The sequence below is a fragment of the Chaetomium tenue genome (genome assembly GCF_020726465.1).
Source record: "Chaetomium tenue strain MPI-SDFR-AT-0079 chromosome Unknown F5144scaffold_7, whole genome shotgun sequence".
Classification (NCBI taxonomy): Eukaryota; Fungi; Ascomycota; class Sordariomycetes; order Sordariales; family Chaetomiaceae; genus Chaetomium; species Chaetomium tenue.
In genome coordinates this window covers 86,623-103,584 of record NW_027117335.1, presented here as the reverse complement: position 1 = coordinate 103,584, position 16,962 = coordinate 86,623, and the positions used below count along the sequence as shown (strand labels likewise).

General features: G+C 57.1%; 5 protein-coding genes across 5 annotated transcripts; 4 read left to right on the top strand and 1 right to left on the bottom strand.

Moving 5' to 3' along the window:
• Positions 1–3,509: 3,509 nt before the first annotated feature.
• On the top strand, positions 3,510–4,053 carry F5144DRAFT_633240 (uncharacterized protein; the record flags this gene model as incomplete). The annotated part of the gene is made up of 1 exon (XM_066792532.1): positions 3,510–4,053. The coding sequence occupies exon 1, from the start codon at positions 3,628–3,630 to the stop codon at positions 4,051–4,053; it is 426 nt and encodes a 141-aa protein (XP_066638504.1). The 5' UTR covers positions 3,510–3,627.
• Positions 4,054–4,844: 791 nt separating this feature from the next.
• On the bottom strand, positions 4,845–7,414 carry F5144DRAFT_596072 (kinase-like domain-containing protein; the record flags this gene model as incomplete). The annotated part of the gene is made up of 3 exons (XM_066790755.1): positions 4,845–6,268; positions 6,322–6,958; positions 7,013–7,414. 3 exons carry the CDS (start codon positions 7,412–7,414, stop codon positions 4,845–4,847), a joined length of 2,463 nt encoding a protein of 820 aa, XP_066638503.1.
• A 2,158-nt stretch (positions 7,415–9,572) lies between these two features.
• F5144DRAFT_633238 (uncharacterized protein) lies at positions 9,573–12,272 on the top strand. Its single transcript, XM_066792531.1, has 2 exons — positions 9,573–9,972; positions 10,025–12,272. The coding sequence occupies exons 1-2, from the start codon at positions 9,767–9,769 to the stop codon at positions 12,039–12,041; spliced, it is 2,223 nt and encodes a 740-aa protein (XP_066638502.1). The 5' UTR covers positions 9,573–9,766; the 3' UTR covers positions 12,042–12,272.
• Positions 12,273–12,363: 91 nt separating this feature from the next.
• On the top strand, positions 12,364–14,890 carry F5144DRAFT_615642 (uncharacterized protein; the record flags this gene model as incomplete). Its single annotated transcript, XM_066791809.1, has 6 exons — positions 12,364–12,424; positions 12,853–13,527; positions 13,587–13,623; positions 13,674–13,809; positions 13,886–14,223; positions 14,308–14,890. The coding sequence occupies 6 exons, from the start codon at positions 12,364–12,366 to the stop codon at positions 14,597–14,599; spliced, it is 1,539 nt and encodes a 512-aa protein (XP_066638501.1). The 3' UTR covers positions 14,600–14,890.
• A 926-nt stretch (positions 14,891–15,816) lies between these two features.
• F5144DRAFT_584992 (uncharacterized protein) lies at positions 15,817–16,793 on the top strand (the record flags this gene model as incomplete). The annotated part of the gene is made up of 1 exon (XM_066789663.1): positions 15,817–16,793. A coding segment is annotated over exon 1 (502 nt), but the record flags the coding sequence as incomplete, so codon positions are not given.
• Between the last annotated feature and the right edge of the window lie 169 nt (positions 16,794–16,962).

Sequence of the window (16,962 nt, the reverse complement as noted above, 5' to 3'; positions counted from 1 at the left end):
GAAACCCCTGGTCCCTTCCATATTTGGCCCATGTATCACGTGTTTTCGCGTGCCAAACGCCCACACCACGCTCACCCTCTGTATTGCCGCGCTACCGCGTTGGCAGTCGCGCCCGCTGTTGACACTTGACAGCCCAAGTGTGCCTCAACCGAGTCTTCCGCATTCGGACAATGAGCAAGATCATTTCGACAACAAACCAACTTCGTACGAGCTTCTCCCAATTTCACAGCGCCCACGCGCGCCACACGTTGCCGTGGTTGCTGGCCACCATGGCAACGTCAACACCAAACCACCCAATTCTCAATGGTCTCAACGACGCTCAGTGTAGGGCCGTGACCTCGGATGCCGCCACTGTTGCTATCCTAGCCGGTCCCGGCAGCGGCAAGACCCATACGCTCACGGCCCGGGTCGTCTGGCTGGTCGATCACATGGGAATCCGGCCCGAGGATGTCATCGTCGCCACCTTTACCGTCAAGGCCGCCCGCGAAATGAAAGAGCGCATTGGGAAAGCTTTGGGCAACGGCCGAGAGAACAAACTCATCCTTGGGACATTCCACAGCATCTCGCGCCGCTATCTTGCCGCATACGGACGACACATCGGCCTCAATCAGAAGTTTGGCATTGCCGATAGCGCCGATTCCAGCGCCATAATTAAACGAGTTTGCAAGAGGTTGCAGCTCGGCACCGACCCGGCTGTCGCACGCTCATGGATTAGCAAGGAGAAAGCCAAGGGTTCCGAGGGTGCTTCCAAGTCAGGTCGCCAGGAGTCCAATAAGCCAACCGGGCTTCGGGAGCTTGAGACCTGCTTCGACGAGTACCAAAAGCACCTAGAGACGTCAAACCTCTTGGACTACGACGACTTGTTGGTTAACTGTGTCCGTCTTCTCCGGAAATTCCCGTCTTGCGTTTCCAACATACAGACAGTCCTCATCGACGAGTATCAGGACACAAACGGAATCCAGTATGACTTGATGAAACTCTTTGCTCAGCACCGGCAGAGAATTACCACAGTGGGCGACCCGGATCAAAGCATCTACGGATGGCGTTCGGCCGAGATCAAAAACCTCTGGAAAATGCTTCGAGAGTTTCCCAAAACCGATGAGATATCTCTCGAGGAGAATTACAGGTCGTCCCAGTCAATCCTTGACTTGTCACTCGAAGTGATACAGCAAGATCAGGCCCGGTACCAGAAAGTGCTGAAGCCCACCCACAACAAGGGCCCCCGCCCGGTCCTTCGCCGGTTGAAGAGTGCATCCGCCGAAGCGGATTGGATTGTGTCGGAAGTCAGGAGAGTGCTCGTCATGTCAGGCTCAATGCTGCGCCACAATGATGTAGCAATTTTGGTACGCTCGGCGGCTCTGTCGCGGCACATTGAGGCCTCTCTTGGAAAAGCTGGGGTTCCTTACAGGATGGTTGGCGGCCTAAAGTTCTACGAGCGCGCAGAAATCAAGGTTATCATCGGATACCTGCGCGCCATTCACCAGCCTGAGAATAACGATGCACTTGCAAGGATCCTGAACGTTCCTCAGAGAGGGATTGGCCCGGATACCATCAAAGCGCTGCTCGAGGAGGCGGAAACGTCATCTCTCAGCGTCTGGGATGTCCTGTCGAAACATTGCCGAGGGGACCGCACCGCGAAAACAAAAATCACAAAGCAAGCCGAGCAGCGAGTTAGCGGCGGGTTGCTGCGTTTGCTGCAGGATATCAGGAAACGGATTGCAGATGCATCCGACTCGGCGCCTTTTGGGCTGGTTGAAATGATTCAACACCTTCTCACAAAACTAAACTTCGAAAAATACCTCCAGGGGACCTATCCCGACCCCGATGACCACGCCCAGAGATGGGCCAACGTGCAGGAATTCCTGAGTCTCGCCGGCGAGTTCGCCCGCGATTTGGAGCTCTCTGACGAAGAGTCTCTACCAGAAATTGAAGGTCTCGCGCAGACGAAGGAAGAGGAGATTCTCCCACGCTTTCTGGCCAACGTGTCGCTCGCGTCGGAAACCCAGACGGGAGCTGACGGCCAAGAGAGCAACCCACCCGTGACTATCTCGACGATACACGCAGCGAAAGGCCTCGAGTGGCCCATCGTTTTTATCCCCGCAGTCTACGATGGGTCCATTCCTCACATGCGATCTGATGACGGCGATGAAGAGCGAAGGTTGCTGTATGTGGCCATGACAAGGGCCCAGAGTTTGCTCTATCTCAGCTGCCCGCTTTTCGCCTCGAATGGCCATGGGGAACGCCACGAATTGTCGCCTTTTGTTGATCCCGTGAAAGCTTCATTTATGCCAAAGGGGCCGTGCCTTGACCGGCCTGTCATGACTGAGATCGCCAGGATTCTTCGCCGCGAGCTGCCGCCAGAGGAGGCCATCTACAAAGACCTTCCTGCCATGTTCAGCCCCGAGGACAACCTTTTCCCCGTCGACCCAGAAGAGGTTGTGCAAGACACGAAGCATGGGCTCGGGGGTTATGGGGGAGACGCATCAAGAGCGAAAAGGCCGAGACTCCATGCCCCATGCGGGGGACAGGCCGAGGGCGAGGAAGTTGCTTGGAAAAGGGAGTACACCACTATGGAACAGTCCACCTCCGCTCCACTGCCTGGTTTTGTCAGCGTCGGAGCCAACCAGGCTGCCATCACTGCCGCGAACGGGACGGCCAAGGTTCCCCAGAAGGCCGAGAAGGCTAAGCCATCAACTTACAAACGAGCCACAAACCAGAAGAGCATCATGGAGTTTGTTAAGACCAGCTCTACTTCTGTTCCTCAACCTGCTAGACCACCGTCGGAGGTAAAACCCAGTAACATGCTTCCGGCATGGAGTGCGTCCGGAGCTCGGTCTCAAGTTACACCGGCACCACCAATCGACCCGGTTCTCGCCGGCCACAAGTTAGGCGCCGGGAGGAGGATGACCCGGCCATCTGTCCCGAGCGAAGAGAGGGCAGCCAAGTCGAAGCGGTACGCCTGCTTCTCAAGCTCACCGCCCCGGCCGTCTACGGCGGAGGATACGACTCCCCGTGGAACTAGCGCTGCAAGGCCGGACAACGAGAATGAATCGCCGGCGGGACCCGCTCCGCCGGGTGGCTTTCCGAGAGGGCTCGGCGGACAGATTCGGCGACCCCCGGGCCTGAGCAGAATCACGCCGCTGCAAAGGTTGCAAAAGCCGTTTAAGCCGTTGACTATGAACAGGCGCTGAGGCTGAGGGTGGGACGAGTTATGAATGATGCATGATGAATTAAGTTCCTCCCAATTTAATGAGAGCTGTGGAGGGGCTTTGACCAAACGTGAATGTAAACCAGTTCTTCGGCGTGAAGTGCAATCCTGCTGACAACCCCCGTTGACGGGGTGTCGGGGCCGGGTCCGGTTTCTCCCGGTGCCCAGAGGAAGGATGTGTCACAAAGTACCAAGTGACTCAAGATTGCCTATTCGGGTAACTTTGTCACTGAAACCCAAGCCTTGGAGACCAGGTTATAAGCCCAAGCCGCTTCCTCAACCAACAAACCCGTCCCGTAACACTCGATATTTGTATCCCACCGCCCCAGCGGCCAACCAAACTGAATGCAATAAACACCCAAAAAAACAATATCAAAAACAAAACCAACCCAACCAACCCACCAAAACCAACACCCACCATGTCCACCGCCTTCCGCCGCCCAACAATCAACCGCCTCCAACGCCTCCTCACCACCCACACCCTCCCATCACCATCCCCATCACTCCCATCTCGCCGCCTCCTCCTCCCCCGCCAAACAACCGGCACCTCCCTCTTCTCCACCTCCAGCGCCGCGCGCAACAAGCCCAACACCACCACCACCACCAACAACACAAAAGGTAGCAGCAACGCCAAAGTAGACACCACCGCCAGCGGCAACCCGGCCTACCCGAAATTCAACCTGCGCAGCATCGTGCCCAACCCGCGCATGCGCAAGGCGTTGATGGTGGTGTTGGGGGTTATGGTGGTGGCGGAGTCGTGGATGTGGATTACGTATTGGCCGAGGGTTATGGGGTGGTGGAAGGGGGGGGAGGGAAATGGGACGGAGGGGGAGGGGAGTGGATGAGGCGGGATGGGATGGATGGGATGGGATGGGTGGTGGAAGGGGGGGGAGGGAAATGGGACGGAGGGGGAGGGGAGTGGATGAGGCGGGATGGGATGGATGGGATGGGATGGGTGGTTGAAGGGGGGGGGGGTGTGGAGGGAGGAGAGGGGGGAGGAAACTGGAAAAGGGGTGGGAAGGGTGCTTGACTTGGTCGAGGTTCCTGGGGGTTTGTGAGGACCTGAGGGGTTTGTTGACGGACGGCGACTCAGCCAATGGGGAAGTGGTTGCGGTTCTTGTATTATCTTGTATAATTGCTGTGTTTCGGGAAAGGAGTTTTGGGTCGGCGTTTTGGAGATCTGTATTATAGGTGGTCGGCGCGGGGGGGGGGGGGGTGGTAGAAACGGTACACCACTCTTCTACGACGGACAACGCCGCTAGGCAGCTGTCAGGGATATAGAGATTGAAGTGGACCGGATGGTACTCATCTCTTGCCCAATCTATTACTCTTCTCGCATACGTTGCTTGTTCAAGTTGTGACAGCTCGGATTGTTTCTATCCCCTCTCGGGCCTGGATTTACCAACCTCTTGCAACTCCAAAAATGAGGGAGGATCACAGGGCTCAGCATTAAGTACTAATTAGAATATAAAGGATTACCTTTGAACAAACTCCAACATCGTCAAGCACAAGGCAGACCAACACCAGCTTAACATGACACTCACGAAACGTAAAAACATCCCTCCATTCTCCCGTGTGTACCCCCCTCGCCAATGCAACCAACCCAACCCGAGCCGACCCGCTCCGCCCCGACCGTCTACAACCTCAACTCCTTGACAATCTGCTCCGCCATCGCCTTGTACTGCCACGTGTTCCCGCCCACCCTCTTGAACTGCACGCCATGCAAACTGACAATGGGAACCTTAACGATGACAATCTCGAACCGGATCTCACCATCGGCGACGCGCGAATCGCCATGGTTGCCATGGTGACCATGCGAGTGTGAGTGGTCGGCGATGCTGGGCGCGTGTGAGCAGCTGAAGCCGCCCTTGATCTCGGTGTAGTCGACGCCCAGCATCTTGAGAACCCGCTTGATGTCGGCGCGGATCTCGGGCAGGGGCTTGGTGGAGGTGGTCGACACGCTGAAGATGCCCTTGAGGTACACGGGCTTGGCGAGGTCCGGGTCCTCGGGCTCGAGGCGCTCGTGCGAGCCGCCGCTGGTCTCGCCACCCTCGGCCTCCTGCCCCAACTCGGCGTCCGTCTCCTCCCTGACCGGAGGTTCCTGGTGGGCCGACGAGGAATTTTGTTGCTGATCCCGCGCTTCGGCCTCCCGCTTGGCGCGGCGGGCTTGGATGCTGTCCCGGCGGGCGTGGCCGAGGGATTTGGCACGCATCGAAACCGACTTTTGCATGGATTTACCCTCTGAGGGCTCCTTCCTCCTGTCACGCGTGCTGAGTCTCCGGAGTAACGAGACCGGGCCGTTGCCGCCCTTCTTTTGTGGCACCATGTCGGGCGAGAGCAGGCCGTTCTTGACCGGCTCCCTAACCTGGTCTTCGCTGTGTGACCTCGCTCTCTGCCGCGACCGGCCGCCCTCGGTATGTGCCGGTTGAGGAGGCACAATCTCGGCGAGGGAATGCTTCTCCTTTGGCCGCGCAATTGGCGACGGCGGGACGGTCAGCATTTGAGATTGTTGCGGGGACGGTGGAACCTGCACCTTGGGCGGCATCGTCGGTTGCGCGGCCAGCGCCTCTTGCCGCTCACGTTCAAATTTCTCCTGGACGAGGTAGTAAATCGAAATCATGGGGTCGAACGCATTGAGCGGGTCGTCGCCCATAGGCAGGCCTTCTGCGCTACCGTTGGTGAGGGTCTCCTTGCTGGTTACTGAGTTGCGCCTCTTGTAAAAGTCGAAAGCAAAAGCACGTCGCTTCTCTACATCTTTTGGAGTTGGCTGTGGCAATTCCCTCTCCTTCTCCAGGCGCCGGACCGCGGCCTGGTACTTTGGCGATGAAATCTTCTTGGTGAGCTCATCGCGGATGTAGTCCGGTGGACCAAACTTGAATCCTGTCATGTGTGCGATGACCTCCTCGTTAAGCGGCAGCTGCAGGGGCTCGCGATGGGCAAGATGGTTCTCGGGAGGCCCATTGTACCCTTTGAGCATCCAAGGGTGGTTCATGACTTCGTGCATCGTAGCGCGCTGCTTCGGATCTGTGACAAGCATCCGGGAAATCAGATGCTTGCACTCTAGAGGATGGTTAGCGAATATCACGAAGGTGGGATACACGGGCAGTACGCACCACTCGATAGCCAGTTGGGGTAGTCGACTGCGCCTTTCTTGATCTTCTGGTGGAGCGCGGGCATGTACTGGTCGTCGAACGGCACCTTACCGCATACGAGAACGAAAAGAACTACCCCAAAACTCCACACATCGACCTCGGGGCCCGTGTATGGCCTTGCCTGCAGGAGCTCCGGCGCGGCGAAGTAAAGACTGCCACAGTACGTCTTGAGTTTCCTGTTCTCGTCTGGCGAAAAGAGGTTGCTAAGGCCGAAATCGATGATCTTGATGTCGCCCGTCTTGCTGATCAAGATATTCTCAATCTTGAGATCCCTATGGACGATGCTGTTTCGGTGGCAGTAGTCGACCGCGCTCGCTATCTGGCGCGCAAACTTCCTGGCTTGTTTCTCCTTTAGCTTCCCGTGGGAAATGATATAGTCGAGCATCTGGCCGCCATTGACGTATTCGAAGAGCATATACCAGTGCCACCTTGTCCGCAAGTTGTCCCGCAGCGCGCAGATGTACTGATGATTGAGCAAGCTGACGATGGCAGCCTCGCGGGCGTTGCGATCCTCCCTGGCGGCGTCGGCGCGCTCGCGGTCTTCTTTGCTCTGCCGTCCATCGTCGACTGATACTCTCTCGATGATCTTGCATGCGACCTGCACATTGGGGGTTAGATAAACAACTCAGACAAGTTATGCGACGAGACTTGCCAGTTCGTTTGAGCCCTCTTTCTTAGCCAGCTTCACCTTGCCCATGCTTCCCTGGCCAATCGTCTTTATGAAGGCATAGTTTCCTGACGGCGCGGGAATGACAGTGCGGTATTTGTGCTTCGAAGTGCGCTGCGCTTGCTGGTCGGAGGCCCTGTCATTGGGCTCCTCGGCAGCAGGGTTGTGCGCCGCGGGAGGGGGCATTTCCTGACGAGGGCTCCGGGGCGACTCTGCTGCAGTCGACCGCTTACTGCTGCGGCGGTAAGGGCTCGAATGCTGCTGCTGGGAGTGCTCAGCTCTTGTCGAGGACTCGGCTCTTGTGGATGACTCGGATCGGGGAAGGGGGTCGGGTCGGGATGCAGTCGGTGGTCGGCGTGTCCGAACAGATTGCGACCGTATGGGCATTTCAGCCCCGGCAGACGCCGTCGCCATCTCGGGCGAGGTAATCGGAGGGAACACGGGGCCCAGGTGGCAGTCGGCGGAGGTTTGCTGTGGCAGACCGACCTTGAATAGTGGTGGCGCAGAAAAACAACCAAGTTCAAATTCACACCATTCAACTCCGTCTAGGAGAAATCTCGCTATATATGTTACCCGGAACAAGGGCTAGAGCAAATGCACGCTAGCGACAAAATCGAATGGGCTATGGTCGGTCGGCGATGGCGGGCGAGTCGATGACGAGGGCTTAAAGCAGTCGGTCGTGGGCGGAGCGGAGCGGCGGAGCAGAGCAGCGAAGCGCAGGGCTGTCGCGCTCAGAGGATTGGGGATTGATTGTTTTTGCCAGAACTTGGCGGGGTGCTCCTTGGTGCGATGTGGTGCTTGAATTCGCGGTGTACAGTTGGCGTGTCGCTCTGAGGTTGGGCAGTCCAGGCGGCTTTTCAGCAACAAGTTGAGGGGGAGACTGGACTGGCTCGAGACAGAGTGTTTGGCTGGACCGCTGCCCGTCAGGGGGGGTTGACAGTGGAGTCCAAGCTGCTGATATCCACGCTGCTTGGATTACAGGTAATTTCGAGGACGGCTGTCAGGCCGCACGGTTTCCTGCTGCTTTCCTGCTCACATTCCGGGTGCATGTGCATGTGCATCTCTGGAAATGCACAGGGAGATGCACATCCATTCTAATGAGGAAGTGCAAATGAGAGTTGCCCCGGGTATGGTATTTTAGCGGTTTCCATCCCAGCTTGCCTCGACGTTATCTCTTTGATGAGCACCTACCCATACCTCCTTTATTACCTTTCTGAGACCTCTCAACGACTTCTTGAATCCCTCGAGGTAACGTACAATACACATCTTCGTACCCGACAGGTCGACATGGCCGGGTCCAGCACCAGGCCCGGCTCCGGCAGAACGGGCCTCGACCTCGAACAACCCGAGTCTTGCAGTGTTCGCTGAACTGTATGGTCATCTTACTCCTTTCGTCGCCGAGTATTCTCAACTGTCGCCAAGTGATCGATAAGCTTCGGTCCGCACCTCCTCCGTTGCGTCTAATACCTCACAACTCGCATCCGCCTAACTACTCGAGGAGATTAGGAGATGACCTCGTCTCTGCAGCCCCAACTCGGTGGCTGCTTGATCACCGCTTGATTGGCCGCCGTTGAGTGGAGAAGGCGTGCGTGTGTTGCACCAACAATGGCCCCGACCAGCAAGCGGCCGCGCAAGAGGCCAGCCCAGCGTCGACTGCTCTCGGAGCAAACAGCCCACGTAACCGGCAGTGGATACACGTCTGGCGAGCATTGTCATCCAGCTGTTGCAAGACAGATCGGCCCGAGCCCAACAGCCGGAAGTTTGCAATAATTAAGGAGGGGTATGTATTAAAGAACGATGGGCCGCCCGAAGACTAGGCCCAGCCTCCCTCGTAAAAGTTAACCGCAGGAAAATATTTCGGGGGTTCTGATAAAACGCGGGCAACAAGTCTCGGCCTCAAGATTACCCTACAAAGGTGGTGTGTGAGCCGGGACAACCCTCGATAGATACCGTAAGATAAGAAAAAGCCATACTCAACCCGGCCGAAGACTTCAAAGCCAGGCTCGAACCAGATGCGACAGAAAAAAGCTCCCAAGAGTTTGGCTGAATGATATCATGACGCTGATCAGTTGGGAGTGACCCTGTCATCGCATCTCTCGAGTTTAACCGGAGTGACGTCGAACTTCTGCCCCGGAAGACGGTTCGATAAGCGCGATGGTTGGAATCTCCTCGTCCCAACTGCCCGGGCCGCCGGGATGGTGAGGGAGGAAAATTAGTAACACCGCAGAGCACCCAGGTGCCCACCCTCCCCATGAAACGAACGTGTAATATAGGTACCTTAGATAAGGGCCTCCTTATATTTGACTACTGACCCCTTCCCCTGGAGAAGCTTCACAATCGTAAATACCAAAATACTTGATACCGTCTTTGGGAGGCTACGAAGCAGCAGCACGAATGGAGGCCATCAGAATCCGTCTGACATTGAATGTCACGGATGTGCGTGCAGCTCTAGCGTGGCAGCTTCCGCATCTCTTGCCCGGAAGAGCGAAGGATGCCCCACTGGCATTCCCCGCATCGCTGGCAGAACTTCCCCACACCCTGTCTTCTTCGGTCTTTACCGCCTCCCCTTTCAGATCTTCAGCGCGATCTCGAGCTGGAGCTGCGCCAATGGCTCGCTAAATTTGAGGTCGCATTCAATGGCCGAGCAGCTTCAGCACGAAACAAACACCCACCCGACGGCATACCGAGGAATTCGTCCACAATATACCCCTTACTCTCGGCCTACATCTCAGTTTCCCCATGTCCTACAAGAGATCGCGTGCAACTTACGAGGCCGACCTATCCGCGCAACAATCCCCATATGTCGCTTTCGGGACGCCACTTCCACCACAAGACCCCGAGGTTCGCGATGACGGTTCTTATGTGCCGATATGGAAGCAGGAGGTGAGGGACGAGCGGGGGAGGAAGAGGCTTCACGGCGCATTTACAGGAGGGTTCAGCGCAGGGCAAGTACACTCACATCTCGCACTTGTAATGAGCCGACTAACATTTCCCTAGTTATTTCAATACCGTCGGCTCCAAGGAAGGATGGACACCGTCTACCTTTGTATCTTCACGGACCAACCGTCGGAAGGACGATCCAAAAACGTCCAGACAACGCGCCGAGGACTTCATGGACGAGGAGGACTTGGCCGATGCCGAAGAATCAAGGAAAATACAGACCCAGGCTGCTTTTGCTAGCTTGGGTACGACCTCTGACGATGCCACGAGAATGAGCAGCCTTATGGGCATATTCCGCGCCGACGGGGACACAATGGGTACCAGATTGCTCAAGAAGATGGGGTGGAAGGAAGGGCAGGGAATTGGCCCCAAGGTTCGTAGGAAAGCCCGACTCGAGCTCCGCGACGATACGGATGATCCAAGGGGAACGCATCTATTCGCACCGGAGAACGTCGCCATGATTCGTTTTGTCCGCAAAACCGACCACAAGGGACTAGGCTATGCAGGAGAAACAAGACTGGCACCGATCAGCCTCGCTACGAAGGCGAGCGGCGCCAAGGACTCCGACGACGACGACGACGACGACGACGACGACGACAACGACAACGACGAGGGGTTGACGAGGGGTCTTGGGCGGCCAAAGTTTACACTAGCCACGGGCCGCAAGAAAGGACGAGACAAAAACGCCGGAGGGATAGGGGTTGGTATTTTGAACGACACCGGTTCCGACGACGAAGATCCCTACGAAGTTGGACCGCGAATATCATATAACCGGGTCATCGGCGGCGACAAAAAGAAAAAGAAGGCTACTACTGCGGTCAACCCGACGTTAAAGAGCAAACCCGCGTTTATACCATCAAGGAAATCTGCTCTCGGGAAAGTCGGGCTCGGGGCGCGGAAATGCCATGATGGACGGCTACCTTTGGAAGGATTTGTCTTTGGCAAGGAGCCCGACGTTCTGACGTCCGAAGCCAGCACCGAAGTTAAATACGCTCCGCCAGACATACCTCCAGATTGGATCTCGGCGAAAAAGCCGGAATCCCAGGCCGGCGCGGCTGGCTACGTTTCCACGGCGGATGCTGCCAAGGCGTCAACCCTCGATCCTAAGTCCCGCGCAGCCGTCCTTGGTGAGAAACAACTCCCGGGGAAGTCTGTCTTTGACTTCATGTCAGCAGAAGCACGGGAGCGTCTAGCTACTGTGACCGGGAAGAAGGATCTCCCTCCGGCTCGCGGGGAGGTCCCGGCTGAGCATGCTCTGAGCGAAGCCGACCGCTTACAGGAACTCCTCAGCCGCGCTCCAAAACTGGACAAGGCGACCGCCGTTGCTGCTATTGCTAGAGGGGCTGGAGGCAACGCCCCATATCGAGACGATGAGGCGAAACGCTCGAGATACATTTCCTTCCTCGAGTATCAGGCGGGGTTCCGGCCGACCCCGGGGACACAGCCAACTAAGATGAACAGCGAGGAGTGGCTGAGGGAACTTCACGAGTTCTATAACTGTGCCAGAATCTTCAAGCCTATGACGGGCTTCATGGCCAGCCGATTTACGACGTCAACGAGCAAGTCCATCAGCAATTCAAGCGGTGAGACAGAAGAGAAAGACCTGCTATCAATGCCGCCGCCCAAGCCCCAGGATCCGGCCGAGGAAGCGGCCAAGCTTGGTATGTTTGGGCCTATGACCAGATCTGTCGCCGACTTTTACCCCACGCGGCTTCTGTGCAAGCGTTTCAACGTGAGACCTCCGGAACATGTGCAGCCCGATGACCAACCGTCGGCTGCAGGGGCGGGTAGGGCGAACTATGACTCCGCCTCCCAATTCAGTGCCCCGCAAGACTTTGGTTCCCTTCGGCAAGAACCGTTGGGGAGTGAGTTTGGCTCCGGCCCCCCACCCTCGGCTGATGCTCCAGGCGGTGCTAGCTTTGCGCTTGCACCTACACTGGAGGAAGCAGCCGCGCAAGCTCCGGTCCCTGAGAGGCCTGTCGTAGACGCGAGCAGGAACGAAGCCCTAGAAGGAAAGAGGGCCGGAGAGGATGTGTTCAAAGCCATCTTTGGAGATAGCGACGACGAGGACTAATACCCTAGACAGCGGCAACCAATCCTTAGTTATCACTAAGTCGTAATGTGTGAGTGTTGGCCGAAATACACGGGTATGAAATGGTAATCTTAAAACCGCAATACTGGGGTTTATATTGGTAGTCCTGAATACCTTTGGGACCTGTTAGATTCCTCAAGTTCTCGAGATTCCAACAATTCCTTGCCAAAACATCCCGTACCTGAATCATACCAAGTCTGTAACGAATACACCGTATTGACAACGGCGCCCAAGTCCAAGCCTATTCTCTGATTGGTCGTTACAGAGCGGTTGCAACCTGCAGCCCATGTGGGGCCTCCCCCACATGAAATTGGTTGTTGGAGATGCTTCAGGGGCATGCGCGGCTGGCGGCTGGCTGGGCTCAGGTAGGAACTGCCCGGACCTCATGCATCTCAGCTTGCAGTCTCCTGCGTGCACACGTGAATGCTGATTCCCTATTTCTTTCGGTTCTTTTGATTTGAATTCTCTGCATTGTAGTATCGAAATTTCTAAACCTGACTCCCTGATGCGTTAAATTCGCCCCAAGCTAGCCAAGCGCTGGAGCTCTCACCTCGGTTTCCCAATCCCAAAGCATTGATCCGACGTGAACCTAATCTGGGACAGTGGAGGCCACGCTTAACCACCTGCACGACCTAGCCGCCTCTCAATCACACGAACTTCAGCAGCAACCAGTCATTCTGTCGCAACGTTGAGCCAAGCAAATCACAGGCACCCCGGACATTAAACGACAGCGTACCGAGCGACGTTTCCTCGTCATTGTGACTTCTCCGATTCTAGCATCTCCGTCGCACAGTTACCGTCGCCGTCACCGTCACGTTGTCTGACCGCCGAGATTCCAGCAGCTCGTCTTTCGGGCCCATCCCCAGCAAGCGGCGAAGTGTCGACGAGGAGGCAGGCATCCCAGAGCCCCCCGACACCGTGGCCGAGCCGAGCCTAGTGTGCTTTAACGAGGTCGACGCCGAACTCCTCCCTCCCGCCGACGACGAGAACTCCCCATCCCGTCAGCGCTCTCCACCACCGCAGTATCCCGCCTCCGAGGCCGCGGGCCCTTCAGCCTTCCGGCCACCACCCTCGTTTTCGTCGCTCTTTCCCGCTCAGGAGCACGAAGTTTCGGACTCTGTCTTCGAGCCCTGCGAACCGTATAAAGCCGTCGTTGAAGACACCAGCGAGGCAACCGCTTCCGCCTCAGCCTCCGCTGCCCCAGCGTATGCGGCCGCCGACAGCCAGGTAGAACCCGAGTCTTCGAACAGCGCATCTGCGGCCCTCCGGCTTCAGGACGAAACCAAACGCGCGCTTCCCCGGGATACCAAGGGTAGCACCAAGGACGAGGAATCAGAACCGCCGCCGGCATATTCAGAGGGCTCCAGTCCCCTCGACTCCTTCACATACCTAATGGCTGCCGCAGGAGGTGCCGCGAGTATTATTACTCAGGTGCAGCAGGGCGGACCGTCGCTCAACCCGCTTGGAGGTAGGCTGTGTGATATACGGGGATCGGATTAAATAGCCAGGCTAACATTGCTCTTTCAGATGTGCCCGGTGATGAAACGATTTTGATGGACCTACGGTAAGATTTAATGCAACCGGCGCAATGGCAGCATACTGACTGTTCAACAGGGGCACCCGCTTTAAGCTGTCCAGAGACGAACTGCTAACACTCCCCGAGTTCGTCCTGCTCTCTCTCTTCCCCAATGGGCTCTTCCCTGAAGGGCAAATGGGCGGTTTCACGGAAGGAGACGCTGTCCAAGTCGACGTGAGTATTGCTATTGCCGTAATCGGCCGTGTTTGGTGCCCGTGTTCCACGCCATTCAGCTGACAGTCACACATAGTACGATCCCGCATCGCTCCAGTACATGCTCGACTTCTTCCGAAACGTAGCGCAGAGCATTCCGGCCGAGGCCGGACTCGAAGCCGGCGACGGCGTGGTGCCGCTAGACCCATCAGCACGCGATGAGAACAGCCGGCGTGCCGGTATCATCGTGCTCCGCGAGGATCTCGACTTCTACGTCATCCCGCCCCAGCAGGACATCGACCAGCCCGAGATGATCGAAGTCAAGCGGGCGGCCGCCAGAGCGCTGCTCAGGCAGGACGGCATCTTCAGCGGTCTTAAGAAGAGCGACGAGCCGGGAACGACTGAGGCGCATCTCATTGAGATGCTAACGGCCGGGTGAGTTTTCCTTCACCGTGCTTTCACCAAGCCTACGCTCTCAATGGCGGCAGTTTCATGTAACATACTAACTCCTTGCGCCAGCGGTTTCAACCACGACGACCACTGGGGCCACCGGGCCGGCGAGCCTAACAAGGCTGTCATCTGCTCCCTGGCGCTGGCGCGCCTACGCTCCGACATCCGCGGCAACGACATGGGAAGCAGCGCCGTCGGCATGGCGCAGAAGCTGCTGCTCTTCTGGCGCAAGCCCGCCCGCCGTTGCTGGTGGGAGGGCGTCGAGCTCGACGACGTCGAGGGCATGCCTGCCGGCACCAAGCTCAAGGTCTGGATCCGCAGGGTCTGGACACTCGAGATGAGCGTTATTGGCTTGCGCTAATAGCGCTGTGTTGGGGGGTTGTTGTTTGTTGCTTGGGGCGAGATCACCCAACGAATCGGTTTGTTTTTTCAGGGGTAGACATGCACCGAGAGGATATACACACTTTGCCGGATGGGCGTCGCGATCGATCTGCCGTTACTTTTCCTTTTTTGTTCTTCTCTCCTTGTCTGCTTTCGGCTCGTCGAAACACGTTCTGTTTGATTTTTCTCCCTTCGCTGCAAGACATGGGTTTGCTTGGGCATTGAGACGACATCTGTTAATATACCTTCCTGTTGGAGATTTGACCGAGCCACTAGCCGTCTCCCCGCAGACCAAGGAGCTAACGTGCTGTGCAACCACGCGGGTACCCGCTCTGAAGATGTAAGCCGCCCGGCCTCGGCTCGCCGCCCGCCGGAAGCCGTGGCCTTCTACAGCCGGTGTCGGCGTCCTGCCCCGCCGGGCCATCCGCACCCCGCCCGGCGAGCTACCCAAGTGGGATCATGGATGGAACCCCCGCTCGGTACCTGATCCGTACCTTGAGCCCGACCACCTTCGTGCCGTGCCTAACCGGAGGTCGTCCCACCGGCCCCACAGCCTCTTCACTTACACCACCACCTCTTCCCCTACCCTCCGGAACTTCCATCCACAAGTCCAATCTCCAACCATCCATCAAACACCATCCTCCCAGTAACAATACCCAATTCCCCCCTCGTCTTCATCCCCAAAAACACACAACACACAACACAATCCCCCACCACACACCACACACCATCACCATGCCACCCCCCTTCCCCGTCCCCCCCTCCGGCATCTGGTGCCCCGCCGTCACCCTCTACCAACCCGGCACGGACTTGCTCGACCTCGCCGCGCAAGCATCCTACTTCCGCCACCTCGGCACGCGCACCGGCCTCGCGGGCCTCGTCATCCTCGGCACCAACGCGGAGCCCTTCCTGCTCACGCGCGACGAGCGCCGCGCCCTGCTGGCGCTGGCGCGCGAGACGCTGGGGGAAGGGTTTCCGTTGATGGTGGGCGTGGGCGGGCATTCGACGGCGCAGGTGAGGGAGTTTGTGAGGGATGCGGTGGAGGTGGGGGGGTGTGGGTGGGTGTTGGTGCTGCCGCCGGGGTATTTTGGGAGGGTGGGGGCGTTGGAGCAGGTGGTGGAGGGGTTTTATGCGGAGGTGGCGGGTTACTGTGGGGAGTTGGGGGTGGGCGTGGTGGTGTATAACTTTCCGGGGGTTTGTGGGGGGGTTGATTTGGATAGGTATGTTTGTTGTGGCTGATGGCTTCTTTCGTTCTTGGGGGGGGAAGGATTGCTTGCTGTTGAGCTGTGATCTGTTTAAGGGGGGTTGGTGAAGGTGATGGCTGACAGAAGCAGTGGAACCATTGCGAAGCTGGCGAAGAAGCATGATAACATCGTGGGTGTCAAGCTCACATGCGGGAGCGTGGCCAAGGTCACGCGGCTGGCGGCCGAGTTCCCGCCGGAGAGGTTCGCCGTGTTTGGGGGGCAGAGTGACTTCCTGATCGGAGGCCTTGCGGTGGGCAGTGCTGGGTGTATCGCTGCCTTTGCGAACGTGTTCCCCAAGACGGTCGTGGAGGTGTACAACTTGTACAAGGCGGGCAAGACGCAGGAGGCGCTGGAGTTACACAGGAAGGCGGCGTTGGCAGAGCAGGCGTTGAAGAGTGGTGGTATTGCCGCAACCAAGTATGCTGCTAGTGTGTTTACGGCTCCTCTGGCTGGCGTGGAGGATGCTGAGAACCGGATGGTGCCCAGAAGGCCATACTTGCCGCCTGGGGAGGAGGCGAAGAGGAAGATTAAGGAGGCGTTGGCTGAAGTTGCCGAGATTGAGAAGAGCATCGTGAGGTAGAGGAGGGCGTTGAGCCGAGTCATGGAGAGCGAGTACATCATCTATACCTTCTACACGCAATTCACCCAGCTATCTGTCAGAATTATAATCAGTTTTTTTTTCTTTCAAGGTTACCTCGGTGGTTATGTTCAACCTCTGGCAGATTAGTTTCCCTTCTCCTTGGATCTCCGCAACCAACCCCAGTCTTTCACTCTCCACCGTCAGATGGGACAGCTTCAAGGTCTTCTAACCGAGATGCATTGTATCAATCCGTACCAGCACCTCCAGTCGTTATCTGGTTCCATGTGTAACACAGCGTATGCAGGAACGGCACCCGTCTAGATTATCCCGACCTAGTGTAACGAGACTAGGACATCATATCGATCAAACGATCGACTTCACTTCCTAGAGTCAAAACCCTTTTTTTTTTGGAGCAATGAATATGCCATCCCTTGGATGATTTCGGATCAGAGCCGGAAATTTAGATTTTAGCACAGCAGAATATTCAACTCATTAAGAAACAGTGGTGAACGGTTTCAA